Source organism: Macaca thibetana, chromosome 11 (genome assembly GCF_024542745.1).
Source record: "Macaca thibetana thibetana isolate TM-01 chromosome 11, ASM2454274v1, whole genome shotgun sequence".
NCBI classification, from domain to species: Eukaryota; Metazoa; Chordata; class Mammalia; order Primates; family Cercopithecidae; genus Macaca; species Macaca thibetana.
In genome coordinates this window covers 39,599,698-39,622,628 of record NC_065588.1, presented here as the reverse complement: position 1 = coordinate 39,622,628, position 22,931 = coordinate 39,599,698, and the positions used below count along the sequence as shown (strand labels likewise).

The 22,931-nt window shown below is 36.4% G+C and overlaps 1 protein-coding gene across 1 annotated transcript in view; it reads left to right on the top strand.

Annotated features, from left to right (window-relative positions):
- The window catches only part of ADAMTS20 (ADAM metallopeptidase with thrombospondin type 1 motif 20), a 209,356-nt gene that overhangs the window by 82,473 nt on the left and 103,952 nt on the right, over nt 1–22,931 (top strand). The window contains 6 exon segments of the mRNA XM_050749368.1: nt 2,197–2,338; nt 3,933–4,037; nt 12,801–12,946; nt 14,169–14,350; nt 14,455–14,591; nt 20,145–20,262. Coding sequence (XP_050605325.1) covers nt 2,197–2,338; nt 3,933–4,037; nt 12,801–12,946; nt 14,169–14,350; nt 14,455–14,591; nt 20,145–20,262 — 830 coding nt within the window.

Genomic DNA, 22,931 nt, shown 5'->3' with positions numbered 1-22,931 from the left:
CCTTCTCTGCATTAATTACTCTAGCTATCAATTCTTCCACTTTTTTTTCAAGATTTTTAGTTTCTTTGTGCTGGGTACGTAATTCCTCCTTTAGCTCTGAGAAGTTTGATGAACTGAAGCCTTCTTCTCTCATCTCGTCAAAGTCATTCTCCGTCCAGCTTTGATCCGTTGCTGGTGATGAGCTGCGCTCCTTTGCCGGGGGAGATGTGCTCTTATTTTTTGAATTTCTGGCTTTTCTGCCCTGCTTTTTCTTCATATTTGTGGTTTTATCTGCCTCTGGTCTTTGATGATGGTGATGTAATGATGGGGTTTTGGTGTAGGTGTCCTTCCTGTTTGATAGTTTTCCTTCTAACAGTCAGGACCCCCAGCTGTAGGTCTGCTGGAGATTGCTTGAGGTCCACTCCAGACCCTGTTTGCCTGGGTATCAGCAGCAGAGGCTGCAGAAGATAGAATATTGCTGAACAGCGAGTGTACCTGTCTGATTCTTGCTTTGGAAGCTTCCTCTCAGTGGTGTACTCCACCCTGTGAGGTGTGGGGTGTCAGACTGCCCCTAGTGGGGGATGTCTCCCAGTTAGGCTACTCAGGGGTCAGGGACCCACTTGAGCAGGCAGTCTGTCCCTTCTCAGATCTCAACCTCCGTGTTGGGAGATCCACTGCTCTCTTCAAAGCTGTTAGACAGAGTCGTTTGCGTCTGCAGAGGTTTCTGCTGCTTTTTTGTTGTTGTTGTTGTTTAGCTGTGCCCTATCCCCAGAGGTGGAGTCTACAGAGACAGGCAGGTTTCCTTGAGGTGCTGTGAGCTCCACCCAGTTGGAGCTTCCCAGGGGCTTTGTTTACCTACTTAAGCCTCAGCAATGGCGGGCACCCCTCCCCCAGCCTGTATGCTGCCTTATGGTTAGATCGCAGACTGCTGTGCTAGCAGTGAGGGAGGCTCCGTGGGCGTGGGACCCCCCCCCGGCCAGGTTTGGGATATAATCTCCTGGTGTGCCCGTTTGCTTAAAGGGCAATATTGGGGTGGGAGTTACCCGATTTTCCAGGTGTTGTGTGTCTCAGTTCCCCTGGCTAGGAAAAGGGATTCCCTTCCCCATTGTGCTTCCCAGGTGAGGCGATGCCTCGCCCTGCTTCAGCTCTCGCTGGTTGGGCTGCAGCAGTTGACCAGCACTGATTGTCCGGCTCTCCCTAGTGAGATGAACCCAGTACCTCAGTTGAAAATGCAGAAATCACCGGTCTTCTGTGTCGTTCGCGCTGGGAGTTGGAGACTAGAGCTGTTCCTTTTAGGCCATCTTGCTCCGCCCCCCAGGAAATTTTTAAGGTTACATGTTCATTTAATTGGAAAATTTATATTTTTCCTTTTAGCCAGTAAAATTTTTCAAAAAATGATTTATTTTAATTATTGCAGTGGGTCAAATTGTTGCTCTTAGCCCAATTGGAATAGCTGTATATTTCCACAGAGTTTTCTGCATACTGGACATTGCGTGGTAAATTAGGAGTAATATATATGTTTCTCATGCTTTTGCCTAAGTCATTCAAACCTATCATGTATTCTGATAGCATGCTAAAAATATATTACCACTGTCAATTTACAGATGAGGAGACTGTGGTTCAGGGAGATAGGGAGATTAAAAGATTTGTCCATGGCCATGCATCTTGGGAATTGATGGAACCAAAATATAAGCTCCCAAAACCAGTGATCGATTCTGCTATATTCCCTCCTCGAAAGACCTCTTGAGGTGGAGACAGCATACAACTTTTTGAAGCTTCTTTGTTGTTGTTGTTTAGGACTAGGAATATACTTTCTCAAGTGATTTTAAAATTTATTTTCCAACATTTTAACAGTTAGTCATTACACTTGAGGCATTACTATTGGATAGCAAAGTAGACCAAAAGTGTGATATGGATGTATGTTTCATAAATAATGTTCTGATGAATTTCTGTTTATTGCTTATCATTTTTTAAAATTGCCACCTTCAAGGTGGTTGTGGGGATGAAGTGCAAACATATTAAAGGTCCTTTTTAAGCTGTGAGGTCATCCTTATGTGTAGGAACATTGCTATACTGATAGTGATGTGAGTTGGTTTAAGTTATGAATAAATACTGATATTCTCTTTGAAAGTAAAGAACTACAGAAAATGTGATAGAGAATCATACTGGAATGCATCCATTGTATTAGTAATATTTTATTTTCTGTCATTGGTACAGTACTGGCTACGGGGAATGTCTTCTTGACAAACCAGATGAAGAAATATATAATCTGCCTTCAGAACTTCCTGGATCACGATATGATGGAAACAAGCAGTGTGAACTTGCGTTTGGTCCTGGGTCACAAATGTGTCCCCATATAGTAAGAAAAGATAATTCCTTTATTTTGTTTGAAAACTACCATAAAGTTATGCTTAGAATTTATTTCAAAATGTGTTTATTCTCTTGAACTAAATATAGCTTTTAAGTCTGATAATTTAGTATTCGTCAAAAAGAGGTTAAGAAAAGGAAAATTAAAACTTATTGACTACTTATTATGTGTCAGGTACTGTTTGGGGTACTTAAAACTTATCTTTGTTAACTCTCACAAATCCCTATGCAGTATTCTCATTTAGAAAATAGGGAAGTTATATAATTTGAAAATTAAAAGCATTGAAATATTAATTTTCAAATGATATTATTTCGAGTTTAAGGAGAAAATATAGGTGTTTTGAATCTGAATTGTTTTAAAGGCACCAGGAATCTAACTAATAGAGTGCATTTTCCTTTACATATATTTGAATCCAAAAGAATTAAATTTGGAGCATATTGTTTAGTTTTCATTGAGCTATTATTTTATAATATTTTGAGGATTTTTCATAGACGAGATACTTTTTTCATTGAAATAGTCGATCCTAACACTTTTATTGGATCTATAATTATGATTTTCTTTTATATGAATGTAAATTTAGGATTTAGTTTGGAATAAATGTCACTACTTTGGTGAATCCATGCTTTACTTTTCCATGTGGAGTACTCATTCAGTTTTCCTTATTCCCTATATATTTTTGCCTAATTGCTTCCCTACCTACTAGGTTGTGAGGATCATTGGACCAGGAATGTTGACTTACTCAGTCATTAAAATAAATATCTATGTCTATTCCGAGGGTCCAGTTTAGGATTTGTCACACAGTACATGCCACAAAATAAATACTTATTGAATGTTGAATGAATGGATTAATTAGAGAATGCAGGACAGGCAAAGCTCATTTCACATAGTGACTATTCTTCCTAAAACCTTAAATTTCAATAAGCCTTTAAACATTCACGGTGACGTGGGGAAGATTTACCTTAAAATATCATTATAAAAGATACATTTCTTTCCAATCTGATTTAGACACTAAATAAATTCTGAATTTAAATTCAAAAAAAGAAATGAATCATATTGGGTATAGCTCATATGACCCTCTGTGGACTTTTGTTTCTTTTGAAAACTTCAGAGCCCTTTGTTCAAATGTTGAAAGTATGCATTATATTCGCAAAATAGGAAACTTCAGTATACATTATACATTATTTCAATGCAGATTATTCATACATTCTACCATTGTATCGAAAGCGGCTTCTGGCAACTTCTTATGAATAACATTTAACAATAAAAAGTTCTTTAGAAAAATATCTTGCAAAGAGAGAAAACTATCTCAAATAATTTTGAAAATTTCCACTCCAATTTATAACTCCTATTCTATGTATGAATAAAGTTTTAAAAAAAATGTTTTAAAGAAAATGTCACAATTTTATGTATTTAGAAGAAAATTAATGACTAGAACTTACTTAGTAAAACAATTTGCTGATTAGTTTCAGCTTCTACCATAGAACCAGGAAATAGATCAATTTATAAACTAACGTGTAGTACTGAATTGAACCAGTGTTGTAGTGTTATCCTTACACTGGCTTGCCTGCCTTTTGTTACTCAGGAGAATATATGCATGCATCTGTGGTGCACAAGTGCTGAAAAGCTTCACAAAGGCTGTTTCACTCAACATGTGCCACCAGCAGATGGAACAGACTGTGGTCCTGGAATGGTAGGTTTTCTTGAAGGGTGAGTCTTGTATAAAGATATTATCCAAGGATGTGATTGCTCTGCATTTTCGCACCCTGTTTGTTATTTGCTGTCAACTTTTCTTCAGCTAGTTGAATTATTATTGCCATGTTTGATATAGTACATTGTCAACTGAATTAAATTTTTAATTGTACCCTATTTCTAAGCTATGGCAGATGAATATTAAAGTTTTATATAGTTAGCATATAAATAATTACATGGATATATAGTTATCTATGTATATTATAGCATTGTTATTAAAATTGAGGACAGATATAACAGTCCTAATATTTTGGCAAATTCTACAAATTCAGGGATGTTTCCATTTCATGTTTTCTCCCTTGAAACTCAGTTAATACAATTGAAAGTTTTAAGTGGCTTCTTTAGACTTTACTGTTTCTAAGTGTATCAGGATACATTATACTGCTAAAATCAACCACCTACTGTGCTGCGTCTTTATTATTCCAACAGTCATGAACTTATTTAAAACTGTAAACATGATGTTGAATGATAACGCTTACCATGATAATGAAAAGTGTCTTGTGAGAGGATGAAGTCAGAGTGTACTTTGTGCTCCAGGACCTCAGTGGCCAGTGTTGACTACATTAAGTGTTTAGTCTGTCAGCATCTCTGAGCTCCCTCAGTGTAAAAGGAACACTTCTTTGGCAATGGATTGGCTAATTCTGCCTCTTTGTTATCTTCACATTAGCCAAAAAAGATAAACTTCTTAAAAATAAGGTCAGTTCAGTAGCTGAACTTGTGCCTTTACCACCTCTTGCTTCATTGAAATATTTATACTAGCTATTGCTTTTCTCTTGAGTCACTTGCATCAAAAGATGTGTGTTTCCTATGAATATTGCTCACATCACAAATTAATTGGTTACTAATATTTTATTTGGAACTTCAAATTTTGTAGCAGCTGAAGTACTCATTGAAATCATCTAACACACTAATAACCTTTTTTCAATTTTAGGATGAATGTTCTAGTGGGCTTTTTCAGTTCAGCTGGCTTTGAATTTTAAAATTTGATCTTTATATAACATTTCTATTTGTTGGATAAGAATTATTTAAAGGACTTTACTTTTTTCTCAGTTCCTGTGACTAGTATTAGTAGATAGCTTTTTGAGTAAAAGGTGGCATTTATGAGAGTAACTACCTGAGGCTGAGCAGAGGAAAAAAAATCTTTTCGAAGTATGAATGCTGGGCTGCTGATATTGGCAAATTTGAAGATGTTCACCTGATTAAAATCCAGGACTGGCACCTTCCTCTGTTCCTCAGCAACTTTTCAAGTTACTGTATGCCATGAACCTTCAGGATTGATTGCCTGTGGCAAAAGTAGTAATTGATATATTTACAAATATTAAGAGATATACTATTTATAGCTAATTTATTAATATTCTAAATCCAGTTAGGGCATAAACATGATTTTTTGAAATTAAGGTATATATAAGTATAATGCATAGATCTTAGGTATGCAATTTGATGAATTTTAACAAATGTAGATGCACATATAGCCAACATCCCAATAAAAATTTCTATCACTTTAAAAAGTTCAGTTGTGGCTGGGTGCGGTGACTCAGGCCTGTAATCCCAGCACTTTGGGGGACCAAGGCAGGCAGATCACCTGAGATCAAGAGTTCAAGACCAACCGGGCCAACATGGCGAAACCCTGTCTCTACAAAAAATACAAAAATTAGCCAGACATGATGGCAGGCAGCTACCTGTAATCCCAGCTACTCAGGAGACTGATTCAGGAGAATCACTTGTACCTGGGAGGCGGAGGTTGCAGTGAGCCGAGATCATGCCATTGCACTACTAGGGGACAAGAGTGAGACTTCCTCTCAAAAAAATAAATAAATAAATAAATAAATAAATAAACCAACAACAACAAAAATTCAGTTGTGCCTCTTTCGAGACAACTTTCCTTCCTTCCAGAGAAAACTCCTTTTCTGATTTTTATTTCCAGAGATTCGTTTTTTCTTGTTCTTGTCAGAAAAGAGCGTCCTCTGTTTTGAAGGAGTGGAATGGAACAGGCGTCTTTTGTTCAACATATTTTTAAACTTCATCCATATTATCGTGTGCATTAGCAGTTCATTCCTTTATACCACAATATAATTCAGCTATACAGATGTACTGTAATTTATCAATTCTCCTGTCAATAGATATTGAATCATTTCTGGTGTTTGATTATTATGAATAAAACTGCCATGAACGTCCCTATACAAGTCTTCTTGTAGACATATGTTTGTTCTTCTCTTGGCATCGAATTGCTGGATGATAGGGTAAGCGTATGTTTAACATCATAAGAAAGTGCCAAACAATTTTCTGAAGTATGTGCACCATTTTAGACTCCCCCCAGCAATGGAGGAAAGTTCCAATTACTCTGTATTTCTTGCCGACTTTTGATACTGTTAGTCTTTTAAAAATATTTGGCCATTCTACTAGGTATAAAATGGAATCTCATTGTGGTTTTAACTTGTATTTCCATGATTATTATCAACCTTGTGCATTTTTTCATGTGCTTATTAGCCATTTGAATATTTTCCCATTGCGATGGTAGGATAGGCATGGATTTATTGAGATTCAAGGTAAATGTGATGAAATGCTAAGATTTACTTTAGAGCCAATACAAATTAAAAGCAAAGGTGGTATTTGGGGTAGCATCATGTGGATTATAATAGATATAAATTCTCTTTTTAAAATTAATAAAACACAGTGAACCCCTGTATATTTAGCTGTATTCAGTATTAAATAAATCTTTTATTGAAGGGACATTTGAAACAAATATTCTATAATTTTGCCTTAACATTCTTCTTTATTCTGTTTATCTTGTGACTATCTAATGAGTCTGTGTGCTGAACACTTTTGCTAGTAAATCAATTTGTGTGAAGACATGGTGAACCCTTCTGATAATGACTTAATTTTACTACACGGTGAATAGTATAATATTATAATATTTTCATGCCCTAGTCTCTCAAATTATTTTTTAAAAAGAGTAAGGATTACTTAAATTGTTCATGCAAGATGCTTACAAAATGCACATGCACACAGCACATTATGATTTTTTTTTTCCACTTCTAATATGGCTTTCTTATATTGAATGACTTTTTCTAATGGAGAGCACAAAACATTTTTACTGCTATAAGCTTGGCTATAGGATTCATTCAATCAGCAAAGATTTATCAAGGGCCTACTATGTCAGGCACTATTTTAGGTACACTATTTCTCATTTTCTTCTGTTGCTGTAGGATACATGAGTTAACAAAACAATGTTACTGGGGGTCCTTGCTCCCAGAGCCCCCAAGATGGTGGTGGGCCACTTCCAAAATGGTGGCAGGCAGCTTGCAAGATGGTGGCAAGCCTCGTTTTCTCTGACCTGGGGTTCTTGGCCTCATGGATTCCAAGGAATGGAATCTTGGGCCATGCAGTGAGTGTTACAGCTCTATTAGAAGCCATGGGTCATGGAAAAGAACCGTGGAACCCAGTGACTAGTGTTCAGCTCGATTGGGATGAACCCAGGCACTTAGCCATGCAGGAACAATGGCAAGCCTTTAGCCCAATCAGGAGCAGCAATGGGTGTCTCACTGAATCAGGAGCACAGCAGACACCGTGTTGGATCCGGAGGGATGGAAGTCAGTGGCAGGTCTGAGAGGGCAGCAAACAGCCGTGGTAGATGGTGAGTGAAAGCTCAGCTTGAGCCATAACAAACATGGACCAGAAGAGAGTGCAGCTGCAAGATTTAATAGAGTGTAAACAGAGCTCCCATACAAAGGGAGGGGACCCAAAGAGGGTAGCTGTTGCAGGCTCGAATGTCTGGGTTTATATCCGGATCATTGTCCCTCCTGCTGTGCTCTCAGGCGATAGATGATTGGCTATTTCTTTACCTCCTGTGTTTGCCTAATTAGCATTTTAGTGAGCTCTCTTTACTACCTGATTGGTTGGGTGTGAGCTAAGTTGCAAGCCCTGTGTTTAAAGGTGGATGCAGTCACCTTCCCAGCTAGGCTTAGGGATTCTTAGTCGGCCTAGGAAATCCAGCTAGTCCTGTCTCTCAACAAGATCTCTGCCCTCATGTAGCTTAAGTTCTAGAGGGAGACTAGAATATTATAAATAATTAATATAATAGTACCATCAAACTGGTTGGTGCCATGGATCAGAAAAATAGAGCAGAAAGCTGATTAGAAGTTTTATAGTAGGAGAGGGCAGATTGCAATTTAAAATATGATGGTTAGGACAGACATTATATGAAGTTACCAAATTAGCTGTCTTAAAGGAGGTGAGAGGGTTAGCTATGAGGATATCTGGGGTAAATGAATTCCCAAGAAAGGGAATAGCTGAGCTCCTAAGTCTGGAGTGTGCCTGGAGTGTTCAAAGAAGAGCAAGGAGGACATTTTAGCTGGAGTGAAGTAAAGAGAGAAAGAGACTTATAAGGAGAAGCTGAAGGAAGATTTCGTAGGGCATTGCAGGTGTAAAAGAAAAATATCTTAGGACCCTTCAAGCTGGGAAGGTCTCAGGACAAACCTGCTTCCTATTCTATTCAAGTCATCACTTTGCTCACAGAGATAGATGGATATTCTGATTGCCTCCTTTGGAAATACTTATAAGAAACCCAAAAGAATGCAACCATCTGTCTCTCACTTACCTGTGACCTAGAAGTCCCCAGTGGGGGGTGGGGAGGGGCTTGCTTTGAGCTGTCTCCGCCTTTTTGGAGAGAACTAATGTACTTCTTATGTATTGACTGATGTCTCATATCTCCCTAAAATGTGTAAAAACAAGCTGTGCCCTGACCGCCTTTGGTGCATGTCGTCAGGACTTCCTGAGGCTATGTCATGGGCATGTCCTCAACTTTGGCAAAATAGACTTTCTAAATTAACTGAGACCGTCTTAAATTTTTGGTGTTCACACAGGCCATTGTGAGAACTGCATATTTACTCAAAGTAAAATAATGAAGGATTTGAATGGATTCATACCTGATTTGACTTAGTTTAAAAAGAGATCATTCTAGCAACTGTGTTAAGGCTAACCTATCAGGCACAAGAGTGGAAACAGACATCTACTTAGCTATTTCAGTGATAGAAGTAAGGGATGCTAGTGCTCAAATCAGAGTGATGGTAGTGAGATAATGAAAGGTCAATTTTTGATACATTTTAAAAGGAAGTAGAACATTTATTCTAGCTAATGTATCAGATGTGGAGTGTTCAAACAAGAAGAAGAGAAATGATGACTAGGCTTTTGGCTGAACAACTTAGATCAACTCAGTAAAAGTGGGTTTTGAGTTGGGAGGGCAGGAATTCTCTTTTGGATATGCTGTGCTTGAAATGTCTGTTAGACATTCCAGTAAATAGTCATAAGTAAGTAGGCATATATATGAGTCTGGAGTTTAGGAGAGAGATCTGGACTAGAAGTAACTGTTAATAGTAAAGAATTAAAAAACCAAGATATGAGCCTGGAGAGACATTCCAACATTAAGTTGTCACAAAGAAGAAGATAATTTAAGAGAGAGATCTGGACTAGAAGTGACTGTTAACAGAAAAGAATAAAAAAACTGAGATGTGAGCCTGGAGAAACATTCCAACACTAAGTTGTCACACAAAAAAGAAGAAACAACAGAAGAAAATGAGAACAATTAATTATGAAGAAAGGAAGAAAACCAAGAGCCCTGGAAATGAAGAGAAAAAAAGTATGTCAAAGAAGAAAAGTGATTAGTTGTGCACGTATTGCTGATAAGGAAGACAGAGAATGAGAACTGGCCATTAGTGTCCTACACATTGTTAAATATAGTGAACCCCAAGTTTCTCTTCAAAGAATCAGTATGTCAGTATGTTCAGCTCTCTTATTCTTTGAATCTCCATTTTAAAGTTTAACTTCCTGGCTCTCTTTGCCTCCTTGCCTCTAGTTTCAGTAAAGAACTTTCCTGCCATTCCTAAACAGTAGTTCACATCTGTTCTCTTGGTCACCGGTTCTGACCTAAGTCATCTTTAGTTACCTGTTCCTAACCATCCTTCTTGCCAAACTACTCACCCTGCCATTCCGGCTCATACTCCTGCTCTTTTTAAAATACCCAGTCGGAATTAGCTTAGACTGTGCAGTCCAACCCTAGCCAGTAGGGGAATGACACAGCAGTAGGGGTTCTCTGTGTCAGGAGTAAGAACTCCTGCCCCTGCCCTGTCCAGATGTGCTCTTGCCATTGTTCCATCTGCGAGGAGCACTGTTTTTGCAGAAAGGAAAATTTGCCTTGCTGAGAAAATTGTTTGAGTGATATTTCTTTGCAGCACCAGGGAACAAGCATTTTGCATTTCTAGCAATTTGAGCAGATTCATGGAGGAATAGGATATAAAAACCTGGCTGGGGCGGGGTTATGAGAGAATAAACAAGGAGTTAAAGAATGAACATGGCCGGCTCTTTCAAGGAGAAGCTGGGCAGTAACTGGTAAGGGCAGTGAGATATAAGAAAGATTTTGTTGTTGCTATTGTTTTCTGAAAGTGAGAGAAATAAGAGCTGTGTTTGTGTGTTAATGAGAATAATCTAGGGAACTACTTTGCAAATTATCTGTAGTAACAGATTGTCTTCGTTCTTTTCTAAAATTTCTGATTATAAATTGATACTTTTGTACAAAGTAATAAAATTATTGACTAGGAAAATAAAATGGAAAAAACATTCAAAATATAAGCCAAATTTTTCTATGGGAAACAGCCATTCCTCACAAAATTAGTAATTGAATTATCATATGATTTAGCTATTCTACTTCTGGATATATACCCAAATATTTGAAAGCAAGATCTCAAAGAGATATTTGTGCACTCATGCTCATAGCAGCATTATTCACAATATCTAAAGGTGAAAGCAGGGGTTTGAGACCATCCTGGCCAACATGGCAAAACCCTGTCTCTACTAAAAGTACAAAAATTAGCTGGGTGTGGTGGTGTGCACCTGTAGTCCCAGCTACTCAGGAGGCTGAGGTAGGAGAATCACATGAACGTGGGAGGTGGAGGTTGCAGTAAGCTGTGATCATGCCACTGCACTTCAACCTGGGTGACAGAGAGGGACTCTATCTCAAAAAAAAAAAAAAAAAAAAAAAAAAAAAGATGAAAGCAACCCAGTGCCCATTGATGGATAAAAGGATAAATAAAATAAAATGTGGTAAATGCATATACTATGGTTTGAATGTTTGCCCCCTCCCAAACTCATATTGAAATTTAATTGCCCATGTAACAGTATTGGGAGATGGGGCCTGTTTGATAATACTAGGGCATAAAGGCTCTTCCTTCCTGGGTGGGTTTAGTGCCTCATAAAAGAGCCTTCAGGAGTGAGCTGTCTCGGTCCTTCTGCATTGTGCCCTGTGAGGATCCAGCATTCTGTCCTTCCAGAGGATGCAATGTGCAAGGTGCTATCTTGGAAGAAGAGAATGGCCTCATCAGACGCCAAACCTGCCTGTACCTTGACCTTAGATTTCCCAGATCTCAGACCTGTGGGAAATGAATTTCTGTTATTTATAAATTATCCAATCTTGGATATTCTTATATAGCATCACAAAATGGACTGAGACAACATACAATGGAATATTATTCATTTTTAAAAATGAAGTTCTGACACATGGATGAAGCTTGGGCATATTATGCTAAGTGAAATAAGCCAGTCACATGAAGACTAGTACTATAGGATTTCAATTATATGAAGTATCTGGAGTAGTCAAATTCATAGAAACAGAAAGTAGAATGGTGGTTACCAGGAGATAGCAGGGAGGACAAAATGGGAGTTATCGCTTAATGAGCATAGCGCTTCAGTTTTACAAGATGGAAAAGTTCTGGAGATTGGTTGCATGACAATGAATATATACAACACTATTGAACTATATACTTAAACATGGCTAAGATGGTAAATTTTATGTTATGCGTGTTTTGCCGCAATTAAAAATAAACATAAGACAATTTTTAAATTATTTGCTTAGACATAAAATTTATCTGTAAAAATCTTACAAAAATTTCGAAATGCTTACTCTCAAGTTGTGTTATCTTCTCTCAGTCTGGTAACTAATTCATAGACTGGCATGAGTGCATGGTCATACTTGATTAGCTGTCACTGAAATGATGATGTAGAAGAGACGAGAGAATTGCTGGAGTGATGTTTGGTGTAGTGAGAAGGGATGGGATTAAGTGCACAAGCAGAGGGGTTGACTTTGTCTGGGACAGGGAATTTTCCATGTGTACTAACAGGTAGCAAGTCTGAATGTATGAGTGCAGATGCTGTTGAATGAGTAGAACAGGTGGTGAGAGACTGTGGGTAGATTCTTCTGTAAGTTTGCATTTTCTTGATGAAAGTAAAGAAACAAGGTTGTCATCTGAGACTTCAGATAGGATAAAGTAGAAAGCTTTTTATGAGTGGAAGAGTAAATAGATACTTTGAGTAAAAAAATGGAAGGATGGAAATATACCATATTAACCTAGTATTTGGCTCTTCTATTCAAAAAATACCCCCCATATTCCATTTTACTATTTAATTTTTCCTTCCTCCCCAGTGACACTAAATCTTAAAGCCAAGAGAAATATTACACTCCTTTTGTATTCCACAGATCTTACTCAGTAGGTAGGAAATATTCATAAAATGGTTTCAAATGTAATCTGAATTAATAACAACTTGCTTCAAATTGTTTAGTTTATTCTTCTATTGATCTTTATGCTGCTATTACAATTTTTGTGATGTTCTACTTAGAGGCACACATCATTTCTTTTTGTGCTTATTATTTTTATAGCATTGCCGCCGTGGGCTATGTGTAAACAAAGAAATGGAAACACGTCCTGTAAATGGTGAATGGGGACCATGGGAACCTTACAGTTCTTGTTCAAGAACATGTGGAGGTGGAATCGAAAGCTCAACCAGGCACTGTAATCGTCCTGAGTATGTCTTTTTTATGTCACTATAAATTAAGATTATCTCAAGGCACCAGAAAGTAAACATCAGTTTCACTCACTTCTAAAACTGGAGGTCAGTCCGTAAGTTTCTGAGATTCAGAAAACTTCTGGAACACTTTAAGTCATATTGATTTATATTTTGGTAGATTCAGACATTAAAAAAAAAACCCTAAATAGATTAAATTTTATAAACTGAACTGAGATCCATTTTCTTCATTTTTTTTTGTTTTTTAATTTAGTATAAATTTTGAGACATACTTTTAAGTGTGAATGACAGTTATATAATGGCATTTTCACATTTACCGTATGCCTAGTGAAACATCCTGGCTCCTTTCATGTATGTGTTGGATCTTCTGGACAGCATATATAGTTTGGTTACCGATTTTTTTACTGTTTTGTGCAATGCGACATGTGATATTTTCCTTTCTCTGCTTCTTGTGTTATAGATGCATCATTGTCTTTAGCTGAATAAGTACTAAAGCATATATCCCCCTCATCAAACTATTTAAAAGAGCTTACATATTGCATTAAGATTTTAAGTTAATGTTTCTGTTGTATACATGATATAGAAGTTGGTAAGCAATATGATACTCTTTACTTAAAGTATTATTAATAAGCATTTTTAATGCACAAATGTGACTTACTCTGAAAAAAATCTTGGTTCATTTAAATTTTAGGATAAATTATACTAGAAGTCTTTATATTCCAAAAATTCTGCAAAAAATTTTATTTTCTGGCATAAGCCAAAATAACATGGATGTAGATTGATACCATAAAACTCCTTAAATTGAGTGATAAATAAGATATACATGACAAAGATGTGTATGTATTTTCTTGTTATTTAACAAGGCCTCTGCCTTTGTTACTGTCTTTGGCTCACTACATGTCTTTTATTCTTTCCAGAAAATGAGCAAACCCTTTTTTGGAAGTTTAAGAACAAACTTCCATTGCTGGTTTCATGCTAGTTAACCTAGTCAAGAATAAGATATTATTCCTGCCCTCTAGGCTCACTGTCCACGCTAAGGTGGATATTTTAGTGGTTCATTATCCATAGAATTGCTTAAAACTCATGTTACATACTTCTGTTAAAAAGGTGTTAGTGGGACTTCATTGGTTTTCTAGATCCTAGAAAAGACTGGAACTTTTAGAAGTAAGTGGCACAAATAATGTTGTACTGATATGCTTTAAAATGTAATGAATTTGACTAGGCCAAGAAACGGAGGAAATTACTGTGTGGGCCGCAGGATGAAATTTCGATCATGTAATACTGATTCATGTCCAAAAGGCACACAAGACTTTCGAGAGAAGCAATGCTCTGATTTTAATGGCAAACATTTGGGCATCAATGGCATTCCCTCTAATGTGAGGTGGCTTCCAAGATACAGTGGCAGTAAGTAAATTATGCTGTTCCTTTGATGTAAATTTTTCTGAGACATAAGAACACATAGCTTTATTATTATACATTAAAAAATGTGACCTTTTTCTTTTTTACAGTTCGCACAAAAGATCGTTGTAAACTCTACTGTCAGGTTGCTGGAACCAATGATTTCTACCTATTGAAGTATATGGTTGAAGATGGTACTCCTTGTGAAAATGAAACTCATGACATCTGTGTTCAAGGCCGGTGTATGGTAAGTAAACTGTAAGTTTCTGTTATATTTAAAGTGACTTTAAGAATAATGTTTTTTTTCTATTTATATAACCAAATATTACTTTTACTATCTCAGTATATGTTCTTATGCATTCCAACAAAGCAACCTTTGTTATCATGCTATCTATAGAAGTATAGTTAGCCTGGTTACTGGGGATTCTCTGTCATCAAAAATGCCTCAACAAAGCATTAAGTTAAATTTTCTGACTTCCTATGGTCTATTGTACTCATAATCAAAATAGAAATGAGGTCAGCTTCCTAAAAGATAGAAAATAATAGGATACAAGGATTGTAAAGTGATTTTGCTACTTTAAATGTAACCTTCTACAGTAACGTTTTCCTTACCGTTAAAACCATTGATATTCTCCCTTCCTCTTTCCAGCTCTCTGTCACTTACTTTTATGTGCATTCAACAAACATTGATTGAGTAGCTACTAGATGTCAGATACTGTTCAAGTCACCAGGATAAAAGATTGGAGCAGAGAACCCCACTTCCAAGATGGTCACAGATTTGTGGGGGAAATAGGCACGTAAACAATTACAATGTAATGCTATGGGTCATCTGCAAGGTAGCACGGAGTTATTGAGGAAGGAGTGTCTTATTTTATGGGGAGGTGGGTAAAGGATTCAGAGAACCTTTCATGGAGCGCATGAGACTTGTGCCAAGTATCGAAATGAGTAGGTTTTAGAAGGAGAGGAATTATGGGAGCAGAGTTGGAGTTAGGGACCAGCAGATGGTTGTCAAATGCACTTTTTTTTTCTTAACTCCTTGGAAACACATAGAAGCATTTGAAGTCAAGGGAGAGATGTGATTCAGTTTGCCTATTGGAATCTTCAAAATATTGGATTTAGAAGATTGGAGACAGGTGGTCTAGGTCAGAGCTGATGAGATGCTGAGTAAAAGCACAAACATTGCAATGGCAATCTTGAGAATGGATGGCAAGTTTGAGAACTAGGCTAGTGAATGTGGTCTAAAGAATATAGTAAGTGTACTTCTATGAGACCAACTTTTTTAGATTCCACATATAAATGAGATCATATGGTATTTGTTTTTTGGTGCCTGGCTTATTTCATTTAACATAATGTCCTCCAGATTGATCCATGTCGTCACAAATGGCAGGGTTTCCTCTTCTTTATGGCTGAATAATATACCATTTTGTATATAAACCACATCGTTTAAATCCATGCATCCACTGATGGACACTTAGGTTGATTTACTATTTTGGCTATTGTGAATAGAGCTGTGATAAACATGGGAGTGTAGATCTCTCTTTAATATACTAATATCATTTCCTTTGGATATGTGCCCAGTAGTGAGATTGCTGGATCATATGGTAGTTCTATTTTTAGTGGATATGTGCTATCACCACAAAAATGATAACTACGTGAGGTTATTATGCATTTGTTAATTAGCTAGATTTAACCATTCCTTAATGTATTGATGTTCTTCAGAACATCATGTTGTACATGATAAAAACATACAATGTTATCTGTCAATTTAAAAATAAACAGTAAAAAATAATTAAAAATATAAGTATAATCTTATGAACTTATTCCTTTGGTTAAAGTGGAGCTCTATAGGGCAAACTTAATCTCTCCGTAAACAAGTCTCTATTACCTTATCCGGGTGATAAAGGCCCTTCACCCAAAGAGCTAATGAGATGTTCAAAGAGAGTTAAAATAATTTAAATTGGAAACAGCTTAAATACTGAAAAGGTTATTCAGTGGCCTGCAAAAAAATTGTGCTTTAAATTAGCAGCTTAAAGTCATATCAAAATGCAAAAGTTATGATGAAGATTATCTGAACATATAGAGGCATACTACTTTCAGAAAATATATACTTAAAGTTTTGATTTTGAAAACATCTGCCTTGTATATAAAAAAATTCACGAGGCTTAAGAAATTTTCTTTACTGATCACTAAATTTAGAGGGCCATTCCAAACAACGGAAAGAGTTATTGCAACGTATGCAGAGGACAGCTTCTTCATGGAGAGGAGCTGCATTTGTTCTTTTGAAATTTCTGGAACAAGCCGTCTACTTGCATATTCATTCAGTTTTTAAAATAAGCACTGTTATGCTGGGTATTAGTTTTAGAGAAAATGTTGCTTTTAAATATTTATTTGAAACTAAGATTATTTGCAGCGTTCTAAGGTCATGAGTTAAAATAATAACTATGAAAGACATCTTTTTGGAGTATTCTAATGTGTTACTTACATACTCATTCTTTAGTCTCTTTGAATTACTTTTCTTTTAAGAGCGGTTTTCAAATGACAGTGCGTATTGGAATCAATGTCAGTGTTACAATGCAGATTCCTAGATTTTATTTCCAGGTATTATAATTCAGAAGATCTGGGAATCTGTCTTTTTAAATACCACCCCATGTGATGTTGATGCAGGAGGTCTGTGGATGACCCTTTAATAAACATGACTTTTTAGACCATGTAAATAGATATGTGAAAATATTGACATACAACAAGATGAATACATATTTTGAAACAATTCTGTTGTACTGAATCTCCTGGTAATTGAAAGGATATTTGTGAAAAGAACTTTGTAAACTTTAAAGTACCATTCTTATAGTTGGTCATTCTTTTTTTTTTTTAACTTTTATTTTAGGTTCAGGGGTCTATATGCAAGATTTTATACAGGTAAATTCGTGTAATAGGGTTTTGTTGTACAGATTATTTCATCATCTAGATACTAAGCTTAGTATCCAATAGTTACTTTTTCTGATCCTCTCCCTCCTCCCACCCTCCACCCTCAACAGGCCGCAGTGTGTGTTGTTCCCCTCTTTGTGCCCATGTGTTCTCATCATTTAGCTCCCACTTATAAGTGAGAACGTGTAATATTTGGCTTTCTGTTCCTGTGTTGGTTTGCTAAGGAGGATGACCTCCAGCTCCATCCATGTTCCTATAAAGGACATAATTTTATTCTTTTCTATGGCTGCACAGTATTCCTTTGTGTATATGTGTCACATTTTCTTTATCCAGTCTACCATTAGTAGACACTTAGGTTCATTTCATGTCTTTGCTATTGTAAATAGTGCTACAATGAACATACACCTGCATGTGTCTTTATGGTAGAACGAATTATATTCCTTTGGGTATATATCCAGTAATGGGATTGCTGAGTTGAATGGTAGTTCAGTTTTTAGCTCTTTAAGGAATCTCCATACTGCTTTCCACAGTGGTTGAACCAATTTACACTCCCACCAACAGTGTATAACCATTCTCTTTTCTGCAGTCTTTCCAGCATCTGTTATTTTTTGACTTTTTAATAATAGTCATTCTGACTGGCGTGAGATGCTATCTTATTTTGGTTTTGATTTGCATTTCTCTAATGATCATTGATATTGCACTTTTTCCATATGCTTGTTGGCTGCATGTATGTCTTCTCTTAAAAGATATTTGTTCATGTTCTTTGCTCACTTTTTAATGTTTTTTTTTTCTTGTAAATTTATTTAAGTTTCTTATAGATGCTGGATAATAGACCTTTGTCAAATGTGTAGTTTGAAGATATTTCCCCCTATTCTGTAGATTGCCTATTTACTCTGTTGATAGTTTCTTTTGCTGTTCAGAAGCTCTTAAATTTAACTAAATCTCATTTTCCAGTTTTTGCTGTTGCAATTGCTTTTGGTTTCTTCATCATGAAATCTTTACCAGTTCTTATGTCCAGAATGGTATTGCCTAGGTTGTCTTCCAGGGTTTTTATAGTTTGGGGTTTTACATTGAAGTCTTTAATCCATCATGAGTTGATTTTTTTATACGACGTAAGGAAGGTTTTCAGTTTCAATCTTTTCTGCATATGGTTAACGATTTATCTCAGCACCATTTATTGAATAGGGAGTCCTTTTTCCATTGCTTGTTTTGATCAGCTTTGTTGAAGATCAGATGGTTGTAACTGTGTGGACTTACTTCTGGTCTCTCTATTCTGCCCCATTGGTATGTGTGTCTGTTTTTGTACCAGTACCATGCTGTTTTGGTTACTGTAGCCTTGTAGTATAGTTTGAAGTTGGATAGCATGACGCCTTCAGCTTTGTTCTTTTTGGTTAGGATTGCTTTGGCTATTCAGGCTGTTTTATTGGTTCCATATGAATTTTAAAATAGTTTTTTCTAGTTCTGTAAAGAATATCAATGGTAGTTTTATAGAAATGGCATTGGATGTATATGTTGCTTTGGGCAGTATGGCCATTTTAATGATATTAGTTCTTCGCATCTGTAAGCATAGAATATTTAGAATATTTTCATTTGTTTGTGTCATCTCTATTTCTTTGAGCAGTGTTTTATAATTCTCATTGTAGAGATCTTTCGCCTCCCTGGTTAGCTGTATTCCTAGGTATTTTATTCTTTTGGTGGCCATTGTGGAGGGATTGTCTTCCTTATTTGGGTCTCAAGTTGGTTATTATTGGTGTGTAGGAATGGTACTAATTTTTGTACATTGATTTTGTATCTTGCAAATTTGCTGAAGTTGTTTGTCAGGTTAAGGAGCTTTTGGGTCGAGACTGTGGAGTTTCTAGATATATAATCATGTCATCAACCAGCAGGGATTGTTTGATTTCCTCTTTTTCTATTTGGATGCCCTTTCTTTCTTTCTTTTCCCTGATTGTACTGTTCCAGACTTTCAGTACATGTTATATAGGAGTGGTGAGAGAGTCATCCTTGTCTTGTGCCAGTTTTCAAGGGAAACTCTTCCTGCTTTTCCCCATTCAGTATAATAGCCTTTGTGGGTTTGTCATAGATCACTCTTATTATTTTGAGGTATGTTGCTTCAATGCCTACTTCATGAAGAGCTCTTAACATGAAGGGGTGTTGAATTTTATTGAAAGCGTTTTCTGCATCTGTTGAGATAATCATGTGATTTTTGTATTTTGTTCTGTTTATGTGATGAATTGCATTTGTTGATTTGTGTATGTTGAACCAACTTTGCACCCTGGGGATGAAGTCTACTTGATGGTGGTGGATAAGCTTTTGATTTGCTGCTGGATTTGGTTTGCAAGTATTTTTTGAAGATTTTTGTATCAGTATTCATCAAGGATATTGGCCTAAAGTTTTATTTTTTTGTCGTATGTCTGCCAGGATTTGGTATCAGGATGATGCTGACCTCATAGAATGAGGTAGGGAGGAGTCCCTCCTCCTCAATTTTTAAAATAGTGTCAGTAGGAATGGTACCAGCTCTTGTTTGTACACCTAGTAGAATTCAGCTGGGAATAGTGTGGTCCTGGGCTTTTTTTTTGGATGGTAGGCTACTTATTACTGATTCCATTTCAGAGCTCATTATTGATTTGTCCAGGGAATCTCTTTCTTCCACCTTCAGTCTTGGGAGGGTGTATGCGTCCAGGAGTTTATCCATTTCTTCTAGGTTTTCTAGTTCATGTGCATAGAGGTGTTCATAGTAGTCTCTGAGAATTATTTGTATTTCTGTGGGGTCAGTGGTAAATCCCCTTTGTCATTTCTGATTATATGTATTTGGATCTTCTCTCTTTTCTTCATAATTAGTCATTCTTATAATATTGATTGTAATTGTGTCTTGAAGGCAGCTGGTTGTGATCACGTGTTAAACTCCAGTGCCAAGATAGACAAATGTGGAGTGTGTGGTGGGGACAACTCTTCATGCAAGACAATAACAGGTGTCTTCAACAGTTCTCATTATGGTAAGTTGTGTATTTGTTTCTAGTTTTCCCTTTTATTTAGTATAATAATGGAGTCTGTAAAGAATGTGTAATAGTAATCCTTTGTTACTGTTTTGTCCTACTCTATGCCATTAGTCCAAAATGATTGTTAAGGAAAAATTTCCTAAATATAAAAAAATTAAATACTGTATTAGACCAGATGTATCCTTGATTAATGAATTCACCTGCCCCAGGCAAATCTGATTCTTAAAAATGTATTAGGTGCATTTATTAGAGTAAATTCAGTGCTGTTTGACTGTGATGTGTGATATGTGAATAATCCTCCCATAATGAAATGCTTTCTTTCCCTATAACCTAAAATGTATATATTTGTGATTTTTTTCCAGGAAACTTGCTCTCAAATATTTTCATTACTTGAATCACTTTCTTTTTTTGGTATGACTTGGCCTGTTACACTTCTTATTAATAGTACATAGAAAATGTTGATTGAAGGTGAAGGATGAAACCATTAACTTAAATATTTTTCTGAATTAAATGTTTCAGAATTATTGTCACATTTGATTTTCCAGGCAGTATCTCGATCACATATTGGCCATGATTTAATTTTTCTCCAAAAAATCATGAGAATATGTAAGATATTTTCCATTGTAATGTTTTCTGGGCAAGATTTTTTGTTTTTATGATAATAAAAGCAGATCTTTAAAACCTTCTTTGCAAATTAAATTTATTTCTTACAACCTTATTTATTCATTTATTTATTTAGAGACAGGGTGTTACTCTGTTGGCCAGGCCGGAGTACAGTGGCACAATCATAGCTCATTGCAACTCTGAACTCCTGGGCTCCAGCAGTCTTTCCACCTCCTCATCCCCAGTACCGAGAACTACAGGTGCTCACCACCATGCCTAGTTAATTTGTGTGTGTGTGTAGAGATGGGTCTCAATGTGTTGCTAGGTTGGTCTAAACTCCTAGCTTCAAGGGATCCTCCCATCTCGGCCTCCCAAAGTCCTGAAATTACAGGCATGAACCACCACACCTAGCCTATTTTTTTTTAACAAGATTTTTTTTTTTTTTGAGGCGGTGTCTCGCTCTGTCGCCCAGGCTGGAGTGCAGTGGCCGGATCTCAGCTCACTGCAAGCTCCGCCTCCCGGGTTTAGGCCATTCTCTTGCCTCAGCCTGTAGCTGGGACTACAGGCACCCACCAGTGCGCCCGGCTAATCTTTGTATTTTTTAGTAGAGACGGGGTTTCACCATGGTAGCCAGGATGGTCTCGATCTCCTGACCTCGTGATCCGCCCGTCTCAAGATATTATTTTGAATTAAATCAATTGACAAAGATTTTGAAGTATCATAATACCTAATATTGGCAAGGATGTACATAACCAGGCACTCTCAAACATTCCTGGAAGGAGTTTGTCTTTGTACCCTTTGACCCGTCAATTCCATTCACCTTTGTCTTCTGTGTTTTCTTCTACATCTTGTGGTTAAAATTGCATTGTAGAATTTTTCCAGCGTTAGCTGTCACTGTGGGATCACTGTTGCTATATTCAAGACATCAGAAAATATCTGTCAGTGAAGTGAGAGCAGTTTATCAACAAAGGCCACGCTGTGGCCACTTTATGGGTGCAGATCTTGACAAAACGATTCTCAAGTTCTAGCCTATTTTTTTTTTTAATTTATTTATTATTATTATACTTTAAGTTGTAGGGTACATGTGCATAACGTGCAGGTTTGTTACATATGTATACTTGTGCCATGTTGCTGTGCTGCACCCATCAACTCGTCATTTACATCAGGTATACAGTCTTATCATTCAGCTTTAAATTGTGTTCATGTGTGTTCAAATTGTTACTTACTTCCATTAAAACAGTATAATTTAAAACTTAATATTTATGTTTTCATGTATGTGTAAAACAGTACATTTTATACTCTGATATTTATGAATCTCGGTTACTCGATGATTTGATATATGATTTTTCTAGTTATTTCTTGAGAGCTACACACATTTGATTCCCTTATATAATGCATGGCACATACTTATTACAGTCTGTATTTACTGAAAAATGTTTTTTCCAGGATAAAGCCACATGAACCAAATTAAGATCAAATATATAATCTTGTGAAAATTGTACTGTGCATTAATCAGTTTGCAAATAGAACAATGTGTTAAACTTATTTGCAAGGTCTGATTAGCATTTGTCACATTTCTGCCCCCTGGTGGTAGCCTTCATCTTATTACTTTTGCAATGCCTTTGGCTTGCTTTCTTGAAAAAAATATAATAAACAGTAAAGACATAAATAGTAAAAGTAGTGGGTGAGAATATTTTATAGTGAAAAGGTGGTTAATTAAAATATTCTTGTAGGTCAATAACCTACAACCAGTATGCATATAGTGTATGCCGAATCATGAAACTATTTACCATCTTACACTGAAAATGTGATGCCTTAGATATAAATAAGGCTGCTCTAAAACACATGCAAGATAGTCTGACATTAGGGTTGTAAATCTAAACTCTTTTTAAACTGTCTTCTTAAGTTAATTCCATATTTATCAAAGGTAGTGTATGAGAAAAATTACTTCTTTTACTCATTAAATAGGGGGAAATCCTAATAAATAAGGAAAAGGAAAAACTTAGAATAATATCCTTAGAGTATAACTAACTGTATATTTAAAAACCTGAGTATTTGGACAA